General features: G+C 39.2%; 1 protein-coding gene across 1 annotated transcript; it reads left to right on the top strand.

Annotated features, from left to right (window-relative positions):
* Window positions 1-15,707: 15,707 nt before the first annotated feature.
* Window positions 15,708-21,477, top strand: LOC139309278 (vomeronasal type-2 receptor 26-like). The gene is made up of 4 exons (XM_070933332.1): window positions 15,708-16,442; window positions 17,386-17,598; window positions 19,630-19,756; window positions 20,573-21,477. The coding sequence occupies exons 1-4, from the start codon at window positions 15,708-15,710 to the stop codon at window positions 21,475-21,477; spliced, it is 1,980 nt and encodes a 659-aa protein (XP_070789433.1).
* The last annotated feature ends 1,146 nt before the right edge of the window (window positions 21,478-22,623 follow it).

The following is a 22,623-nucleotide window of genomic DNA, read 5'->3' as shown; positions in this document are numbered from 1 at the left end:
TATGCACCCAAGATTTTCCAGTGCAAAGAGATCAGCCAACAAGGTGTTGATGTGATATCAAAGTGGAAGCCTGTTATGGCTGTGTTTGTGCAATATCTGAAAGTAATCCAAAATGTCTTTTGAGATTTAGCCCCAAGAGAATAAATAAATCACTATGATTTGGATAATGAGAACAAGGAGAGACTTCATCTCTCTAAACTCTGAGTCAACAAGCAGGTGCCCAATGGGAGGAGTCACAAATGGGGTGAAACTCTGAAAATAAGACAAGAGGTGAGACAGGAGAACTTTCTCCCAAACATCTCATTCCTACCATTGCATCATCATTACAGCATTACAGCATCATGGCAGCTGTTCAGCTCTTAAAGTATTTCCCTGACATCCCTTAGAAAAACTCTTGATACATTCCAGTCTCAAGAGAGAATTTTGGCTTGAGTCTGAAATGTTAATCCTCAATATGGATACAGTTGATTCTGGTTTGCCTTTGTTAAGAGATGGGTGGCTGTTTTTGTTCATATGACTTTATCTTCTCTCTTACACAGTTCCAGACCAGGACAAAATCCCTGAAAAATCACTTTTATCCATTATAGTCATCGAAAGTTTGACTTTGGGCTCTACTGTTGGGACATTTCAATTGTGAAAAAGAGTAGACATTTTTCTTCATTGGAGAAAAAAAGGTGTTCTTTGTTTGCAAAGGTGGAGCAGTTAAGGCCAACCTGTTCAATACATTCTTCAGTTCAATCTTTGTCAACAGAAATGACTCATGCCCCACATTTCCTAGTCATGCCACATCTAATTGCAATGATCTCTATCTATTGGCCCTGATGGATTATGTGCCTACTTCTTGAAAAAGCTTTCCACTGCCATAGCCTAACCACTAAGCACAATCTATGAGGTTTCTTTCAGAACCAGCTCCTTGCCCGACCTATGGTCATTAGCCACAGTCATTCCTATCTTCAAAAAGGGAGACCCCAGCCTAGTTAAAAATTACAGACCAATCTCACTGTGATGTGCCACCTGCAAAGTCATGGAATCAATTATAAACCACTCCATTACCCTCTATGTAGAGACAAACAACCTATTCTCTAACAAGTAGTTTGCTTTCAGGAAAAAAATTGTCCTGTAATCTGCAACTCCTACACTGCAGAAACATTTGGACTACACAACTCAACCAGGGTAAAGCAATAGACGCAATTTACATAGACTTCTGCAAAGCCTTTGATTCGGGTCTAGGACTTTTAGTCCCTGACTTTTCTTTCTCCTCGGGCGATTCTCCTCGGGCGATTCTCCCCCGACTTATCTCCTCAGATAGGGTCCCAGACCCTTCAACACAGCCTATTCGCAGAAAGGGGGTTCATCCTGGGTGTTCCACCCTCTGTGACAGTTAGCCCCCAACCAATTGGCTAGAGGGGGTGTAATAGAAATCCAGCCAAAGGAGAGAGGTGTGAAAGAATTTGCCAAAATGCCTTCCTTCCTTCCTTCCTTCCTTCCTTCCTTCCTTCCTTCCTTCCTTCCTTCCTTCCTTCCTTCCTTCCTTCCTTCCTTCCTCTCCCCCCCCAATACAGGGAGGAACAGTTGGTTTACTTGGAAGTAAGTCTCACTACATTCAATGCTAGGATTTAAATCCAGTGAAAGAAGAGAGGTGTAAAAGAATTTGCCAAAATGCCTGACTTCCTTCCTCCCTCCCTCTCTCTCTTCGACATGGGCCATGTCAAAGGGTCTGGGACAAAGTGTGGCCTTACCAAGGCATTATAAAGTGGTATTAACACTTCACATGATCTTGATTCTGCTGAACTGCCAACCTTTCAATCGACAAGCTCAGTGTCTTAGCCACTGAGTCATTGCGTCCCTGCTCACATGGTATTACATAATGCAAAATAAATGTTTGTTCAACATGGGATGAATCTGGCATGGAATTAACAATAAGAGCAAAGTACTTTGCAGTCTTCCTGTCTGCCAACATGTGTTGCTTTACAAGTGAGGAACATTCAGCAATTAACTAGTTTTGGGAATTGGCACTGAGATAATGTACTTGAAGTCGTCCTCCCTTTTCTTGTGACTCTTTTAGCTTGCAACACATGTTCTTTTAGAATTGGATCCCAATGAGACAACAACTCTATGACTCTGTTTATGCAGCCTAGGACTGTGTTTGCTTTTTTGGCAGCTGCTGCACACTGCTGGCTCACAATTAACTGGTTGTCCACTAAGACTCCAAGACCCCTCTCACAATTACTGCTATTAAGCCTGGCTTCACCCAGTCTATATGTGTACTTTTGGTTTTTCTTGCCTAAGTGTAAGAGAAATTTCCTAAGAGTGAGACCAGTCAACCAATGGAATAGCTTGCCTTCAGAACTTGTGGGTGCTCCATCACTAGAGGCTTTCGGAAAGATTGAGGGAAGTACACCCCAAAAGGACAGTGCCAGGAATCACTAAAACAATGCAGAAAACTTAAAACAGCCATTTCCCCTTTTTTAAAAAGCTAAAACCCCAAAGCAAAAGCAGCAGCTGAGAGGGAAAGTACGAGGAGCAATTCAGGCTAATTGAAAGCCTTGGTGTGCTGCCAAAAGCATTAATCCTTCCAACTCTATTATTTTTTGTTCTCTATGTTCTAAACTGGGTTCTTCACAGAAGAAGCAATTCAGCAGGCTGGACCACACACAGTGGTGGGATTCAGCCAGTTCGCACCACTTCGGGAGAACCGGTTGTTAACTTTCTGAGCAGTTTCGTGAACTGATTGTTGGAAGAAATCATTAGGGCAGAGAACCGGTTGTTAAATTATTTGAATCCCGCCACTGACCACACATGCATTAAATTCATGACCTGTATGATCAAGGTGCACCATTATCCCCTTCTGTATCTTTTTCCCCCAGGAAGAAACAAGAAGTAGCCAACACTGCAGCAGCTATAAAAGGTCTTGGGGAACTCCAGGGAGTATTAGCTGATCAGAGAAGTGTTACTTAATACCCTTTTATAATGAAAATGTTTGTAATCTTGTCCTTCTTCCTGAAAAGAAGAGATTAATTCCATCCCTAGATGGGTGATTGATGGGTTTCCTGGGGGTTTCCCTGCCCTAATCCTATCAGTTTCTGTTGTATTTTGACTTTATTCAAGGTGTGTGTTGGCTGAATTCCAGTTACAACTAGGTAGCCTGTTAAGTGGTTCTTGGCTGTCTACCTGGAGCTATTAATTGAAGGGAGAAAGAAGAAAAAAAAAACATTCTTGCACTTTATTTTCAGCAAGTTCTCCTAATTGTATAAGCAGTTAGCTACCAGTTTGGGTGAATGGGGTGAACCAGCTGAATCCCACCACTGAATGTAGAGTCGTAGACCCATTAAGGACTAGTCATTGAGTACGGTTTGTCAGCCAGTTACAAATTCATCTGGTGCTGATGCTATCTATCCCACATTTTTCTAATTTACCAAGAAGTATGTTGTGGTCTACTTTGTCAAATGCCTTTCTGAAGTCTAAATGTATTGTTTCAAATATTTCAACAATAAATCACCCAGATAATCCAGGAACATAGGTCTCCCAACTGCTCCTCAAAGCACTTGTGTGTGGAAGGAGTATTAGGCACAAAGCCTGAGAGATGGGAATGTTAAATGGGGCCCATCCCACTGAGTGCATTCATAGAAGCAGAGAAAGGGCCACTGTGTATCTCTAAACCAGTTTTTGGGTAGGTCTGGCAAGAAATCAACTCACACCATCCACTATGCTGTGAGCACCACCACCATCTCAGTTGCAGACTTCACACCCACTCTTTATTTAATAAACTATGAACCTTCAAAATATAAAGGATTTCAATGTCTTCCATGAATATTGAAGGATAACAGAGTGTCAAGGAAAATAAAAATTTCTATCTCTTCTGTAAATTTTTCCCCATTTACCCAAGAATACAATCTACAGACTATAACTTTCCTAACCCTTATTCAGCTCTCATCCAAAAAATTATGCTTCTAGAACAGATGGAAATGAAATGTCACTTCAGGCACAAGGAATTTTTAAATCAGATCCAAATTAGGATCAGGAGGAGGGAGGAATAGATTTAAAACAACATCGATTGGGCAAATTATTAGAATCCAAAGAAGGGAAATTAATTTCAAAAATTTATAAATATTTACTCGAATGTGATCTGGCAGAAGAATTGGTTAAAGGGCAGATGATAGCCTGGGCAAGGAACATCGGGCACAGTATACAACTAGAAGAATGGGAAAGAGCGTGGGAAAATAACTATACCATGACAAAATTGTTGGCCTACAAAGAAAATCACTATAAAATGTAGTATCGATGGTATCTGGCCCCTGCAAGGTTAGCAAAAATGTACCCAAATGTAAATCCGACCTGTTGGAAGTGTAAAAAAGCACAGGGAACTTTTTATCACGCTTGGTGGCTCTGCCCAGAAATTAAGAAATATTGGAACAAGATAAAAACATGGATAGCAGAAATAACAGATTATGAAATTCATTCATTTCATTTTTCATTTTATTAAATTTGTATACTGCCCTACTCCCGAAGGACTCAGGGCAATGAACAGGCACAAAATAAAACACATAAATACAAAAGTTAAAAAACATAATTAAAACCAAATTAAATAATTTTGCCCGAGACAATTAAAATTCCCAACAATTTAAAACAATTTAAAATTTCAATTTAAAAATTTAAAAGAAGGGGAGAAAATTAGGCCAGGCCGGCCTGCTGGAATAGGAGTGTCTTCAAAGCACGGCGGAGGGTGCGCAGATCCGGGATCCTCCGTATCTCCGGGGGGAGCTCATTCCAGATAGTAGGTGCCCCCACAGAGAAGGCCCTCCCCCTAGGGGCCGCCAGTCGACATTGTTTGGCTGACGGCACCTGGAGGAGCCCCTCTCTATGAGAGCGTACCGGCCGGTGGGAGGCTGTTTGTGGTAGTAGGCGGTCCCGTAAGTAGCCAGGTCCTAAGCCTAATTGAATTAGAACCCGAATTTTTTTTATTAGGTATGATTAAAAAGAACATTAGGAATGACATAAAATATTTAATACGTCACATAATAACGGCGGCTAGACTAGCAGTAGCACAACTTTGGAAAACAAATAGATTGCCAACTGATCAGGAGCTAATACAAAAGATATACACATGTGCAGAAATGGACAAATTAATCTTAGAGTTACAGGATAAGGAGGACTCAGAATATTTTATAATATGGAATAGATGGTACCAGTGGATAAATCAGAGGAGGCCAAATGGGTTGAGATGAAATTTAGAGGAAATTAACATAATTAAAAAATGCACTGTCAGATAGATAGAAAATGAAATATGTCACTGTAGGTTTGTATATATGTATATATAATTATAGAAATTAGTTAGTAGTTGAAGTCGTTTATTGTATATGTATATGTAAATTTGTTTCTTGATTAAGTTAACTCTTAACTTAATCAAGCTTTTGTATGTTTTAAATGTTTTTTTAAGAATGAATAAAGTTTTGCTTTTTAAAATAAAAAAAAAAAGGATTAATATCTGGAGATGTCATAGAAACAAAAATCACGAAGAAGACCTGCTTTTAACATTAGGCAGGGTTCAAGGGTGCAGAAGGTGTCATAGAGCAGTAGAGTTAAGTGTTAAGAACCTAGATTGCACCAAACTGCACAGCTCCAGGCGACCTTCTTTAGCAAACTCTGGAGACCATATGACACAATGGTGGAGAGCAGAAGTCAATTCCTTGGCTATTGAAGCATCTTCCTCCAGCATCACTTTCTGGACATGTCCTGACAGGAAGGATAACAGCCATTATAGAAGAGTGTCTCCAGGGGTGTATCTGCAACAGGGCAGAAAAATACTTTTTACCAGCTGTCCCTCAGTACATGGAGCCCTGGAAGAGGACAAATTATCACTCACAGTAATTATCACAATCCCAGACTTTGAGACATTTACTGCTACTTTTTCAGTGTCTGCCTTTGATATAACATCAGACTGAAGCAACATGGAACGAATCTTGCATCAGAAAAAGATATGAGCCTCTACTCATGCTGAATGGTTTGCAAAAGATTTAGGACACAGGTAGGGGCTGTGCTGCTGAATGTATCTTTCCCTCTTTTCCAGATAAAGCTCAATTTGTTTCTGTTTGAATAAGGAAAGCTCCTGGATATTCCATTTTCTGAGAGTGCTTTAAAATTATCTAACTCTTCTTTGGAAACAGGCGATTGATTCAGCTCCATGAATTATGGACCTCTTGCTTCTGCTTTCAATGCTACTGGTGTCCCAGGCAGTCTCTGGGAAGCTTGTAATGAAGTGTCCACTGAATATGGTGCACCTGGATAGAGAAAGACCATGGAGCCCAGGAGACCATCTCATCGGTATAGTCACCAGTACAGTAACACTAAACCAGAAAATGTTGTTTTTCAACCTGCTTCCTTATAGTCGGTCTTACTTGTAAGTTATTCAATGTGATGAAATTGTATTCCTTCCATCTGCAGTTCTGACACTGATTAACTTTTTTGATTGATCGGTTTTCCATGGGTTTCCTCTTTCGTCTTATTTAGTGGAAGAGACACAAATACAAAGTTGGAGCAGAAAAAAAAAAGATCTGAAAGAAGTCCACATTATTTCCCTCTCTATGTCCAATCTAGAATTCATGATTTGAGTACTGACTTCTGTTTAAAGCAGTGATTGTTGTAGTTAACCTTGAGCAGCTTATTTCTATATTTTTATAACTGCTCCTTCCGATCCTTATAGGAATAATGGATGACTTGTTTTTAGAACAGCTTTTCTGGGTCACTTATGAAATATATTCTTCCTTTTATGATGGTTGAATGACTTTAAAAAAAGGAATTATTTTGCCGACTGGGTACTGCGTTGATGAAAATTAGTGCTGCTATAAATAATAGATTATTTGTGATTCTTATGTGTTTCCCATTTTCTCAACATTTACAAATATTAAATGTTGAATGTGTGACCATTGTTTTTTATCAATATTGGCTTCAGATTCAATAGTCATGTATTGATAAAGAGGATGAAATTGGAAAAAAAGGTATTTTATTACTGCTGTTGATGATGCTTGTATTAATTAAAGCATTTTTTTTACACTAGTGAAACTTATACTTCCAAAGGAATAGAACGCTTTATTTTCACCATTCAAGAGATAAACAAGACTATCCAGCTCCTGTGCAATCTCACACTTGGCTACAATATCCATGATAACTATTTGCACACGCGTGGCACTTCAGATGTCTTGCTGGACATGCTCTCTACTGGAGAAGCCAATGTTCCCAACTACAGCTGTGGAAGGAAGGACAATATTTTGGCTCTTCTTGATGCAGCTGACAGGGAGTTTTCCATCCAGATGTCAACATTAGTAGGAACCTACAAAGTCCCACAGGTTTGTGTGCATGTTTCTCTATATAGTAAAGTGAGTAGGGTGGTAGTGGGTGCATGATAGATCCATCCATATCTTCTCTATGGAATTCAAGAGTTGCTTTTCACTATGTCTACTGTAGGTGTAGCTGGGAACTGGGGATACACATTAGGATGAGAGTGTCAGGGTTTCAAGTAACACCCCCAATGAAAGAAGACTCCGAGGCTAGAAGTACCTCAAAGTTCCATTTTATTAGAGATGTCATATCGGCACATCTGGAAAAACCTGAATCTGAAAGCTTCCAGGTTTTCCCCACCCAAAAGGAAGTCCAAGTCCCTTTTACTGCACCCACATGTCCATCACATGGTCCAATCAATGCACCGTCCCAACTGGAGATGCCTCCCAGTCATCCCACTCCAGGTACAGGGTAGAATGTCCTTGACTCTGAGAGAAAAGAATGTTATTATGACTATATATCTCCCCAACTCCATACAATCCCCTCTCGCAGTTTCCCACAGCACTCAATGTGGCAGCTCTGAAGATCCAAAGAAAAGATGGCTTCCAGGGCTGCCAGGGAGCATGTATCAAAACAGTCAGATCCTCTCTTGGTAGCATCCCCATTGCTTTGGGGGCTTCTGCTGCATAGTTGTGAAGGTGAGGAGGGGCTCTGTGTCCAATCAAAGGTTCTGTACATTAGAAAGGTGCAGCACTGATGGAAAGCTCACATTTTGTGCATGATCTTAGTTAAATGATGACAATGCTGAACAAATGCCATATTCATGAAAATACATGAAGTACATCAAAATACATCAAAGAAAATTTACTTGGCATTAAATTCACAGATTTTCTGGGGAAACATTTAAATATCTCAGTCCTCAGCAAGTTAAAACTAATCAGTGCTTGTAACATCAATGTTTGTGCAGTTAAGAATATCAACCTTGCTGTCAAGGAAAATCAAGCTTTTAACAGATTAACAAATTAACAGAGTTGGAAAGGACCTTTTAGGTCACCTAGTCCAACCCCACACCCAAGCAGGAGACCCTACACCATTTCTGACAGATGGCAGTCCAGTCTCTTCTTGAACATTTCTGGGGATGAAGCTCCTACAATGTCTGAAGGCAACTTTTGTTCCACGGGTTGATTTTTCTCACTGTCAGAAAATTTCTCCTTATTTCTAGGTTGAATCTCTCCTTGTTCAGTTTCCATCCATTATTCCTTGTCTGGCCTTCAGGTGCTTTGGAAAACAGCTTGGCCCCCTCCTCTCTGTGGCAGTCCCTCAAATATTGGAACACCGCTATTGTGTCTACCCTGGTCCTTCTCTTCACTAGACTAGCCGTGCCCAGTTCCTGCAACCGTTCATTGTATGTTTTAATCTCCAGCCCCCTAATCATTTTAGTTGTTCTTCTCTGCACTTTTTCTAGAGTCTCAACATCTTTTTCTAGTGTGGTGACCAAAATTGGATGCATTACTCTAGGTGTGGTCTTACTAAGGCTTTATAGAGTGGTATCAGTACCTCCCTTGATCTTGATTGTATCCCTCTGTTAATGCAATTTAGGATTGCATTGGCTTTTTTGGCTGCTGCCGCACACTGCTGGCTCATATTAACCTAGTTGTCCACTAAGACTCCAAGATCCCTCTCACTGTCACTGCTATTAAACATGGTTTCAATTGTCTTACACTTACAAAAGTATGTATAGTCAAGGCTATGGTTTTCCCAGTTGCAATGGATGGCTGTGAAAGTTGGACCATAAGGAAGGCTGAGTGCCAAAGAATTGAGGTCTTTGAACTCTGGTGCTGGAGAAGACTCCTGCGAGTCCCTTGGACTGCAAAGCGATCAAACCAGTCAGTCCTAGAGGAGATCAACCCTGACTGCTCTTTAGAAGGCCAGATCCTGAAGATGAAACTCAAAATACTTTGGCCACTTAAAGAGAAGGAAGGACTCAGGGAGAAGAGCCTAATGCTGGGAACGATTGAGGGCAAAAGAAGAAGGGGGCTTCAGAGAATGAGGTGGCTGGATGGAGTCACTGAAACAGTTGGTCTGAGCTTCAGTGGACTCCAGGGGATGGTAGAGGACAGGAAGGCCTGGGGGAACATTGTCCATGGGGTCACAATGGATCAGACATGACTTCACAACTACCAACAACAACAACAATGTGTAGGACTTTACTTTTCTCTACATTGAATTCCATTTTGTTAAATAGGGCCCAGTGTTCAAGTCTGTCAAGAGCCATCTGGATCTTGAGCCTATCATCTAGGGTTTTGGCTATTCCTGCCAGTTTAGTATCATCCACAAATTTGGTAAGTTCCCCTTCTATTCCCTCATCTAAGACATTTATGAAGATATTGAAGAGTACTGGGCTTAAGATGGAACCTTGTGGTACCCCACTGCTTACTTCCCTCCATATAGATGTAGTACCATTAAGGGCTATTCGTTGAGTATGATTTGTCAGCCAGTTGTGAATCCATCTGGTGGTGAAGCTACCTATCCCACTTTTTTCTAGTTTACCAAGAAGTAGGTTGTGCTCTACTTTGTCGAATGTCTTGCTGTAGTCTAAGTATATTATTGTCCACAGTATTTTGCCGGTCTACTAATTTAGTCACTATGTTGAAAAATGAAATAAGATTGCTTTGGCATGATCTGTTTTTAACAAACCCATGCTGACTTCTAGTTATTATTTTACTTGTTTCTAGATGTTCGCAGAGCTGTTTTTTTATTATCTTTTCCAGTTTCTTCTCGGATATTGATGTTAGGCTCATTGGTCTGTATTTTCCTGGGTTTGGTTCCCCCCACTTTTTTGAAGATGGGAACCCCATCAGCTCTTTTCCAGTGCTCTGGTACTTCCCCAGTGCTCCAGGATTTTTGGAAGATATGGTACAATGGTTCTTAGATGATATATGCCAGCTCCTTTAAAACTCTGGGATGTAATCCATCAAGTCCCAGTGATTTGTATTCATCAAGATCAGACAGGTGTTCTCTTACCATTTTTTGGGTTTATTTTAACTTTTATTTCTAGTCTGTCTTTTACAGTTATGTTATGTTTTTGGTAGATTGGACTATTGTTTGTTTTTGTGTGAAGACTGATGCATGAGTTAAGCAGCTCTGCTTTCTCTCTGCTACCTGTTACTTCTTTGCTGTCTTCTCTCTTTAGTTGACCGATTGCATCCTTGATTTTTTTCTTGTTATTTATATGTTGGAAGAAACTTTTTTTATTACCTTTGTTGCAAGTCTTTGTTCATTCTGAGCCTTTGCTTTCCTGACTTCGTCTTTGCAGATTCTGGTTATCTGCTGATATTCTGCCTTAGTTATGTGTCCTTCTTTCCATTTTTTGTACTTGTCCTTTTTGTCTTTTAATTTGTCAGAGAGATCTTTGTGGAGCCATGCTGGTTTCTTCTTAGATTTCTTGTTTTTCTTTTTCAGTGGTATTGTGCTGGACTGGGCTTTTATGGTCATATTTTTCAGAGTTTCCCAAGCTTCTTGAGTTGTTTTCTCCTTAGGGATTTTCATCCAAGGAATCTTTCCTAAATTCTCTTTGAGCTTGTTATAATCAGCTCTTTTAAAATCTAGGACTCTGGTATCATTGTGTTCTATTGCGTGTGTTTGTGTTATGTTGAATTCTAGTATGACATGGTCACTCTCACCCAAGGTTCCTGCTGTTTCAACTCCCTCTATCACTTCTTCTCTATTTGTAAGAATTAAGACAGTATGGCTGTCCCTTGAGTTCCCTCCTCTACCTTTTGGACAACAAAGTTGTCAGCTAGGTTGGTCAGGAACCTATTTGAGTTCTCACTTGGTTGTGGAATTAGTCTTTCAATTCAGGATAATTGAAGTCCGCAATTACTATTGTAGTGTGTTTCCTACATATATTTGTTAGTTGGTTGGCAAAAGTACATCTAATTTTTCTGCTTGGTTGGGTGGCCTGTAGTACACACCTATGGTGATGTCATTCTTTTTTTCTTTTATATTGACTCATATGCATTCCAGGAGGTTTTCGTCTTTGGTTCCATACCTTTCTGTAGCAATGTAGTGCTCCTTTACATACAGTGCAACTCCACCTCCTCTTTTGTGGGGTCTGGTTTTTTTGAACAGTTTGTATTCTTCTATCAGTATGTTCCAGTCATGGGTTTCATGAGACGAAATAATGTGTGCTACATTATGTGATAGTGTGTGCTGCACTATATTAAAATTGAAAAAACTACAGAAAAGCATACTTGTAATAGCCTAGGGACACGGTGGTTCAGTGGCTAAGATTTGTTGATCAAAAGGTCGGCACTTCAGCGGTTCGAATCCCTAGTGCCTTGTAATGGGGTGAGCCCCCGTCACTTGTCCCAGCTTCTGCCAACTTAGCAGTTCGAAAACAAATAAAACAATGCAAGTAGAAAAATAGGGACCATCTTTGGTGGGAAGGTAACAGTGTTCCATGCACCTTTGGTGTTAGGCATGCTGGCCACATGACCAGGAGACGTTTTCGGATAGCGCTGGCTCTTCGGCTTTGAAACGAAGATGAGCACCGCCCCCTAGAATCGGCAACGACTAGCACATATGTGAGAGGGAACCTTCACCTTTACCTTTTAATAACCTAAAACATGGGGTGGGAGGGAGTAGATGAGCAGACTTGGAGGTGGGATCTGCAATTGATCAATCAACCAACATAAGACTACCTATTTGGGGCCTCAAGCCAACTGTCTTCAGGCTCTTGCAGAAGGTCAGGAGATTGGGAGCTGTCCTCACTCTGTAGGACAAGATGTTCCAAAGGGCAGGAGCAATGACAGAGAACATTCTTCTCCTGGACCCAGCCAACCAGAATTCCCTGACTGATGAGTTCTGCAGCATGCCTTCTTTGGGGTGAGATGGTTCCTCAAATTTTAGACAGAGTTTTGACTAACCAACCACATTCAGCATGTAGTCCACAATGGAATTGCATCTACATGGAGGGAAGAATGCACTGTGGTACCCCAAGATTTTGTCTTAGGCCCTCTTCAGGCCTAAGTGTTCTTCAACTTCTTCACAAATGATCTAGATGAGGGGAAATTCATCAAGTTTGCAGATGACAGCAAGTCAGGGGAAATTGCTAACACTTTAGAAGATGGACTCAAGATTCAGAAGGATTTTTTTAGTATTTTTTTTTATTTTTAAACAAACAATTCATCATTAATCAGTGTAACATCTGGATACAAATTTTTGTGTGTCATCACATTCAACATTTATCATCATTTTAATTTAATTTAATTTCGAATTTATATACCGCCCTTCTCCCTGAGGACTTTCTTTCTTCTTTCATTTAAATTTAATGTATTACAACATATTTTCCCATGTTTCTTATTTTTACATTGTCTATTGTCTATATTCAGTCTCTATCCATTGATAAAATTGCCCCATATGTTGTAATACTCCGATTCTTCCTTCCTTCTAATCGCTAATGCTAATCTACTCATTTCTGCACATTCTAATATTTTCTTAATTAGCTCTCCCTTTGTAGGAATTTTTTCTGCTTTCCAATTTTGTGCAAATACCATTCTTGCTACCATTATTACAAATATGTATTTTCTTTACTAAATTTCTCTGGTAAGATACCCAACAGGAACAGCTCTGGTTTAAGATCAATGTGTTGCCTTTATCATTTTCTCTAGCCATATTCAAATTTTTGCCCAATAATTTCTTGCTTCTGGACATGTCCACCACATGTGATAATTTATTTATTTATTTATTTATTTATTTATTTATTTATTTTATTTTATTTTATTTTATTTTATTTTATTTTATTTTATTATTTTATTATTTTATTATTTTATTATTTTATTTTATTTTATTTTATTTTATTTTATTTTATTTTATTTTATTTTATTTTATTTTATTTTATTTTATTTGGCTTATATGCCGCCCTATCTCCCAATGGACTCAGGGCAGCTCACAATAACACAATAAAGCCACAATACAAAATAAAATCTAAAATCTAAAAAATTTAAAATTTAACCCTTAGCCCCCCCCCCCAATCAGACCAGGTCAAGCGATTTAAAAAGCCAAGTTTTTAATTCATGATGGAAGGTGCGAAGGTCAGGCGCTAATTGGAGCTCCAAGGGAAGTTGATTCCAGAGGGTGGGCGCCCCCACCGAGAAGGCTCTATTCCTGGGGGCCGCCAACTGGCACAGTCTAGCTGACGACACCCTGAGTAGGCCCTCTCTATGGGCGTAAACCGGGCAATGGGATATCATTGCTGGCTGTAGGTGGTCCGCCAAATATCCTGGACCTAAGCCATGTAGGGCTTTATAGGTCATCACCAGCACCTTGGATCTCACCCGGAGGGCAACTGGCAACCAATGCAAGCTGCGCAGGAGGGGTGTAACATGGGAGTATCGGGGTTCTCCCATCACAACCCATGCGGCTGCATTTTGCACCAGCTGAAGATAATACAATCCCGATCGGTATTGTTTGAAATAAAAACAACAATCTAGGTAATATATTCATCTTAATTACCACTATTCTTCTCATTGATGATAATTGCAATTTTTTCCATCTCTCCAAACCATCTCAATTTGTCCTTTCAATTTATAGTAATTATCTTCTTTAATTGTTACACACCTTGCTGTTAATTGTATTCCTAAATACCTTACCTTTTTAGTAATCTGAATATCTAGTTCCTCCATTAAATCCCTCTTCTGTTTCTCTGTAATATTTTTCACCAATATTTTTGTTTTATCTTTATTAATTTTCAACCCTCTATATTCTTCTATTTGTTCTATCAGTCTGGATCCTACTTCTTGAGGCTCCTCTAAAATAAACACTAGATCATCTGCAAATGCTTGTAGTTTGCATTCTTCTTTTTTAATTTTCATCCCTTTTATCTCTTCATTTTGTCTTATATTTCTATTTAGCACCTCTAACGTCAACACAAATAGCAATGGGGATAGAGGACAACCCTGCCTTGTTCCTTTCATAATATTAACCTTCTCTGTCATATCTCCATTTATTATCACCTTTGCAGATTGCTTACTATAAATTGCCTCAATCATATTTATAAATCTTCCCACAAAGTCCATAGTCTGCAACTGTTTTATCATAAATTGCCAGTTCACATTATCAAAAGCCTTCTGTACATCAAGAAACATCAATGCCATTTGCTTTTCTGGGTGTACTTCATAATATTCCAAAGTATTTAAGATTGTTCTCATAGTGTCTCTGATCTGTCTCTTTGGTAAGAAACCATTTTGATCTGTGTAAATAAATTCATTTAACAATCTCCAATTTATTCGCCGTTATTGATGCAAACATTTTATAATCCGTACTTAACAAGGAAATCGGTCTATAATTTTTAACTTCTTGTAAGTCTATGTCTTCTTTCGGTATATATGCCCCTATCCAAGAGTTGGGTATTTTTGTATTTACTAAAAGTTCATTTAATACTTCCAACATTGTATTGCTAATTACATCCTGTAATATTTTGTACAACTCTGCTGGCAAACCATCTGGACCTAGCGTTTTACGATTCTTTTGTTTTTTAATCCCCTTCTTGTATTTTTTTTTTTTTTGGTATTTTAGGTAATTCAGACTTTTCTAAGTATTGCTTTATCTTCTTTTCAGATATTATCTCTTGTTTATAGAGTTTCTCATAGTATTTCTGTACTATTTTCTTCCTTTCCTCATTTCGATAGCATAAAGTTCCTTCCTTATCCATTAATTGATTAATTAGTTTTTTTTTCTCTCTCTCCTTTTTCATTTTATAAGCCAACCATCTACCTGGCTTATTAGCATTTTCAAAGAAGTTTTGTTTGGACATCTTTATTTTATTTGCCAACTCCTCTTTTTCAATTAAATTCATTTCATGTTTTTTCAAATCCATTTGATTTTTAATCCTCTTATTTTGCATGTCTTTTTGTAATTCCATCTCTAATTTCTTGTGTTCCTCTTCCAATTTTTTTTGAGATTGTCTTTTCTTTTTATTTCTTTTTCCCAAATAAATCATTGCCAACCCTCGAATGTATGCTTTCGCTGTATCCCACACATTTTGCAATTATTTTCCTTTTTATTTTGTTGAAACTCTTTTTCATTTAATATTGTTCGAGTCAAAGTCCATCTTAATCTCTTTCTTTGTCCCTTCCACTGCATTCAATTGTAGGAGTGATTGAGAAATATGATTTGCATTTTGATTGTTATTCTTTTTAGTTATTGTTTCTCATTTTCCATTTTTATCTAAAGTCTTCTTAATATTCTGTGTTTAATATTTTAAACAATGGTCAATCAACAAACTATTCGAAGATGTTTATCAAAACAAAAAGTTGGATTTATTAAAAGTTCGTATTTTGGAGTTGCCTTCTTCATTGTTTTTCCAGATCAGTCAAAGAATTGTTTCAGAGACTCTGAGTGATAAAAGTAAATTCCCTTTTTTCCACCGGATGCTCCTCAAAGAAGTATTTCAGTATTCAGCAATTGTCCGAGTGCTCCTACACTTCAGATGGACCTTGATTGGCCTCCTTGCTCCAGACACAGAGGAGGGAGATAATTTCCTGAGGATTTTTCCTCCTTTGCTTCTCAGGAATGGAATTTGTGTCGTTATATCACAACAATTCTCAATGAGTGGAGATCCAGAACCCTTGAGGGATTCCAGCTTTTCTCAGTGGAAACAAGTCAATGTCTTTGTTCACTTCACAGAACATATTATCGTTTCACATACATTTCATATTTTTCATCTAACACTTGATATTTTGTCAGGACCCATTAGAGAGAAAATCTGGATCACCACAAGTTTGGGAAACTATATAATGACTCATCTTGGATATCACAAATACATCCATAGTATTTGGAGTTTTGAATTTCTGCAAAAAATAAGCCCAAAATATGGTGCTTTTGAACCCTTTTCCTTTTTAGACTCCCAGTATGAAGACAAGAATTTTCAGTGTTCTTTTCCAAAGCATGTTTTTTCTGTCAAAGGCCAGAAAAGATGCACCCAAAAAACTCCAGTGGAGACAGAAGATGATTTGAATGGGATATTCGTTGAAAACAGTGATTCTGTTTACATTATCTTCATGACTCTGGCCCACGTCTTGAAGGCTGCATATTTGTCCAGATCCTGGAGGAGAAAGAAGGAGGCCCAAGAGACACTGGAGGCTCCAAGGCTGCAGCCGTGGCAGGTATGTGGTCCCAACAAGGATCCAACTAAACTAAATTCCTCTGGAGAAGGAATCCTTTAGAGAAAGAGGGGAATCAGATCAACCTCCTTGTGCTACAAAAGAGCAATAGATTTGGCCAATCTAGTGGCTGGGGTGCGTGTGATAATTTACCAAGGAGCTGGTAGCAGATATATGTTTGATATTAAACATTTGTTGTTTGCAATTTCTCACAACATATTAAGCATACTGGTAAACCAGTCTCATCAGCAGTGAAAGTAAATGAATCTGCCCACGTACCATTAAATGTTCTGTTTTCTTCTAAAATTTTTCTTTTCTTGGATTTATCCATGGTTGGCCTACCGCGGTTTGAAAAACTCAATAAATCATGTGCTGGCACTTGTCACACATTGGCAGTTGTGAAGCATATTTTGAGCGACAGGGAGCCGGAGCAGAGGGATGAAAGAGCCACATGTGGCTCCAGAGTGGCAGATTGCTGACCCTTGATCTAGTCCAACATCCTGCCCAAGTAGACCCTATGCTATTTTTGACAGATGGCAGTCCGGTCTCTTCTTGAGACTTCCAGTGATGAAGCTCCTACAACTTCCGAAGGCAACTTCTGTTCCATAGGTTGATTGTTCTCACTGTCAGAAAATTCCTCCTTATTTCTAGGTTGAATCTCTCCTTGATCAGTTTCCATCCATTATTCCTTGTCTGGACTTTGGGTGCTTTGGAAAATAGCTTGACCCCCCTCCTCAAATATTGGAAGACTGGAAGACTGCTATCATATCTCTCCTGGTCCTTCTCTTCACTAGACTAGCCATGCCCAGTTCCTACAACCGTTCAGCATTAAGCATGTTTGCAATTAAAAAAAAAAAACTAGAAGAAAAATTCATACATGAAAATACCAGGTGGGATAAAAAACCAAGGTTTCTGCTTTTAAAATTTCTGGATGTTTCCATTCTAGTTCCATCCCTTTCTGGAGAAGAATGAGTTCTACAATCTTTCCTTCTGGAATCTTTACATAGACCATAATGGAGAAATAGCTGCAGATATGGACATTGAGTTCTTGGTGATTTCGCCTGAGGGGGATTTGATCAAAAGGAAACTGGGGAGTATTGATAGACAGAGAATTATTATTAACGAAATTGCTCTTTCATGGATAAATCTGCTCAACAAGGTGGGTCAAATATTGCTGTGTTTTCTCCTTTTTTCTAAAGATTATGACCCATTTCAAGTGGCTTAATTCTAGTCACCATGGCAGATGATCCTCACTGGGAGTTGAATGTACAAAAGAGAAAACTTAACATTTTGTTAGATGGATTGTGGAGACTTCAGTACTATCTTAAAAAGTGTCCTTCAGATGCCATGATAAGGAATATCCTTTTAAACAGATTCAGTCATGTCCAATATTGGATGCTGGGTGATTATTCTTTAGGATGGAGACCATGGATTAAGCAGTTGTGTTCCTAATAGCCTCAGGTTCTTTCAACCAGTGTCTGCATTAAGGTTTGGACTGAATCAAATGAAATATAGTCATGGCTGGTTAGAGGTTCTGTTGATCCATGTGAGAAATAAGCCTCACCTTGTCCAGGTGGAGAAATGTCTCTCTTGAAAGGTCACTGATGTTCTATAATCTTTTTAAGCAGCTCAAACCTGGCCAGAGTTACCCATATCTCTCTTTCACCAGGATAAGCAATAGGCCTTCTGCTCCTCTGAAGAAGCTCCAAAGATATTCATGGTTCAAATGAAACCATAAAGGGTGATTTGATGTGAGATAATGCCCATCACCTGGCAAACTGAAGCAGTGAAACAAAACTTTGATTCAAAGAAAAGCCCTTCCTCATTTTGGAAATAACAAGGAAGAGTTTGAAAGAAAATGCTACTTTAGATTTGGGTTTTATTTTATTTATTTATTTATTTATTTTATTTTATTCGGCTTATATGCCGCCCTATCTCACAATGGACTCAGGGCGGCTCACAACAATAAAACACAAGCCACAATAAAAATAAAAACTAAAATCTAAAAAGTTTAAAATTAACCCATTAAAACCCTTAAAACCCCGTCATCAGACCAGGTCAAGGGATTTGAAAAGCCAAGTTTTTAATTCCCTTACAAGGGAATTTGAAAAGCCAAGTTTTTAATTCCCTTACAAGGGAATTTGAAAAGCCAAGTTTGTAATTCCCTTACAAGTTTTGGCTTGTAAGAGGGTAATACATCTGAAAAAAACTAGCTATGTTAAGTCCCTCTGAGCCAAAAGGAGGATCCAAATTTAAGTAATAAGAAATGCAGACTTCTCTTTCCATGCAAGTTGGTGTCCTCAAATTGTAGTAGAAAAAGACCCAGATACAGAGCTGGACACAAATCTCCCACTTGCTGAAGATGAAAAGATCCCCTTTTTGAGGGACAAGTTCTCATGACCTCTCCTGCATCTCATCTCACCCCAGTTCTAGTCAGTTTTAGTCTTAGTTGAGAGCCATGCGAATTGAGGAAAGAAACCCACAAATAAAGAAAGACCTAATTTTTAAGGATTTCTTTTCTTTTAAATCTTAATTGGGGAATGGTTTTGATTACTTTCAAAGGCAAGCAGTTTTGCAATGTTTTATATACTCCAGAAGAAGCCTATCCAGATCTTACTGGTCTGAAGTTTCTTTCTTTGTTACAGTTTTATTTAATCGACCTAAAAATAGATATAAAAATAATAATAAATCTTTTACAATAATTTATTTTCCAACATTTAATGCAAGATCATTGTACTCTAGTTTAAATCATAGTTATGTGAAGAATGGAGAAATGCATGTTAAAAAGGCTTGGAGGAGGAACCAAACTGGTTGTCACTTAAGGCTGAAAAGGCTGAAATCAATTCCATCCCTGCAGTCGTTCTTAAGTAGAAAAATCCTTTATTTCAATGTTATAGATGCCAAAAGCAAAGGGGAGTGAGTAAATAAACTATCTGCCAGTGTTTATCTCTCCTAAATATGTTTGGAATGAGTCAAAGATTTCATATTTATCTAAATGAAGCCCAGGAACTATTTGGCTAATGTTAATGTCTACATCCATTTTCATGCATGCTTCATCCCAATATTTTTTCTTTGGCATTTTTTCCTTTTATGCTTAGTCGAGAGTCCGGAGATGTCATCTCAACCTCCATTTTTCCTGGATAGTGAGTCCTAACACATTTTCTTTGGTGCTCCTTCTTGTTTTGCTTAGTCTCTCCCTCTGTCCCAATGTGTGGAAAGTTGTCATCCTGGATTTGTCAAGCGGAAGCGAGAAGGAGAGCCTGCTTGCTGCTACGACTGTATTCCTTGTCCTGAGGGGACCATCTCCATCCATGAAGGTGAGGGACACCAAGGAAAAGGACAGGCCTTGTGGAAGTGGATTCATCTGAAACACTGTCATAAAAGTGCAAGTTAAAAGACAGACTGAAGCTCAATTGTTTTTTTTGTTTTGCCAGCAGTTTGGCAGTTCTATTTTCACTGTCTCAAGGTTGACTCAGCCTTCCATCCTTCCGAGGTCGGTAAAATGATGTCCCAGATTGTTGGGAGCAATAGGCTGACTCTGTAAACTGCTTAGAGAGGGCTGTAAAAGCACTGTGAAGTTGTATATAAGTCTAAGCACTATTGCTATTATCTTCAAATTGCACAATTTCTTACTAGAGGGAGGAATAGCAGAAAATCCTTGAAGGAAGGTGTAGGAAGAGATAGGAGGGTGTAGCAGATTAGACAAGCTTCTCTACCAGCAGGAAAAAAAAATGTATCTTCTGCTTTTTAGTTCAGATTCCAGATTATTTGCAGAACCTTTTTTTCTAGCTAATTCAATTTCAGAAGATAGGCATCCAGCATCAAGTATATTAAGAAATGCCATCTGGCAAAATCCAGGAAATGTGTCTAGAAAGATTCATTATCTACTTCTAATAATGTAGGTTCTGCAAATTACACAAGAAATCATTCCATGACTTCTTCCAATTTCATAAACTATAAAAATATTGCTGTTTTTTTTAGAAAGTGATATTCTTCTTACCTTCTTTCTGAAAAGATTTTAAGCAACACATCTCAGAAATGCTGCTGGGACAAATGTGGTCCCAGGAAAGTATTTCTTGAAAGGTGAAAGTACAGAATATTTTTTACAAATATTCCTTTTTTTGTTTACTCAGATACAGAAAAATGCACCAAGTGTCCAGATGAAAAATATCCAAATGAGGACCGAATCCAATGTATCCCCAAAGTTATAACCTTCCTTTCTTATGAAGAACAGCTGGGAATCATTCTGGTCTCTTTTGCCCTATTCTTGTTCTTAGCCACAGGACTTGTTTTAATTATATTCATTAAATATCTAGAAACTCCCATTGTGAAAGCCAACAACCGAGACCTCTCTTACATCCTCCTGGTCTCCCTCCTGCTTTGCTTCCTGTCTCCTTTTCTCTTCATTGGTCAACCAAGAAAAGCCACCTGCCTTCTCCGACAAACAGCTTTCAGCATCATCTTCTCAGTTGCCGTTTCTTCTCTCTTGGCCAAAACCATCACAGTGGTGCTGGCTTTCCTAGCCACAAAACCAGGAAACCAAGTGAAAAGATGGTTGGGGAAGAGCTTGGCCAACTCCATCATCCTTTCTTGTTCTAGTGTCCAAATTATGATCTGCTCCATCTGGTTGGGAACTTCTCCCCCATTCCGTGACTCAGACTTTCACTCCCAGCCCGGAGAGATCATCCTGCAATGCAATGAAGGCTCTGTTTTCATGTTCTACATCACCCTCAGCTACATGGGCTTCCTGGCTGCCATCTGCTTCACAGTGGCTTTCCTGGCCAGGAATCTCCCTGGAGCCTTCAATGAAGCCAAGCTGATCACCTTCAGCATGCTGGTCTTCTGCAATGTCTGGATCTCCTTCCTGCCCACCTACCTGAGCACCAAGGGGAAATACATGGTGGCTGTGCAAGTCTTCTCCATCTTGGCCTCCAGTGCTGGTCTGCTGGTCTGCATCTTCATCCCCAAGTGCTACATTATCATTCTAAGACCAGACCTGAATACAAAGGAGTATCTTACGACCAGAAGAAATGTATAAATGTGAGTTAGAGGAATTTCAACACATTCCAACAGGCCAAGCACATAAATTGTTTCAAGCTTACATAAGCAGGGGCAACTATTTTGAGCTGAAATAATCAAAAGGCAATTGGAAGATAGTGTCCTCCATCCTTATCCAATATAATTGGAAGATCTGGATAATCTGGATTAGCCATCAGGTCAAATTATGTAGAAATAAAATAAGAGAGGAGCTGAAATTCAGCCGTATAAATTGGTTTGCAAAACAATTCCTAAATAATTGATAGTATCCATATTTGGACAATATGGACAATATTGGGTGTCCTCCTGGATGCACGGCTGTCTTTAGAAGGGCATATGACGGCCGTGGCCAGGGGGGCTTTCTATCAGGTTCGCCTGATACGCCAGTTGCGCCCCTTTCTGGATCGGGACTCCCTACGCATGGTCACTCAAGCACTCGTCACTTCTCGTCTGGACTATTGTAACAATCTCTACATGGGGCTCCCCTTGGGGTACACCCAGAGGCTCCAACTGGTGCAGAATGTGGCCGTGCAGGGGATTATGGGAGCGACAGGGTGCTCCCATGTGACTCCTCTCCTGCGCGAGCTGCATTGGCTTCCAGTGGACTTCCGGGTGCGCTTCAAGGTGTTGGTGATCACCTTTAAAGCACTCCATGGCTTAGGGCCGGGGTACTTACGGGACCGCCTTCTGCCACCAATAGCCTCCCACCGGCCAGTTCGCTCCCACAGAGAGGGCCTCCTCAGGGTGCCGTCAGCCAGACAATGTCGGCTGGCGACCCCCAGGAGGAGAGCCTTCTCTGTGGTGGCACCTACCCTTTGGAACAATCTACCCCCAGAGATACGCGTGATCTCTGACCTCCGGACTTTTCGTCGGGCCCTAAAAACTTATTTTTTTCAGTTAGCCGGTCTGTCCTGATTTTATGGTTGGTTTTAAAATTTGATACGGATTTTTAAATTGATAAGTTTTAAATTACGGGCCAAATTTATTTAATTATTTTAAATCTATTTTTAACTTTATGTATAAATGTTTTTTATCTTGGCTGTTCACCACCCTGAGTCCAGAAGGAGAAGGGCGGTATAGAAGTTTGAATAAATAAATAAATAAATAAATAAATAAATAAATAAATAAATAAATAAATAAATAAATA

This window comes from Pituophis catenifer, unplaced genomic scaffold (genome assembly GCF_029215685.1).
Source record: "Pituophis catenifer annectens isolate HBS135680 unplaced genomic scaffold, rPitCat1.0.hap2 SCAF_2, whole genome shotgun sequence".
Taxonomy (NCBI): Eukaryota; Metazoa; Chordata; class Lepidosauria; order Squamata; family Colubridae; genus Pituophis; species Pituophis catenifer.
Note: the sequence above shows the minus strand (reverse complement) of the source record. Positions and strands in the feature narration are given on the sequence as shown.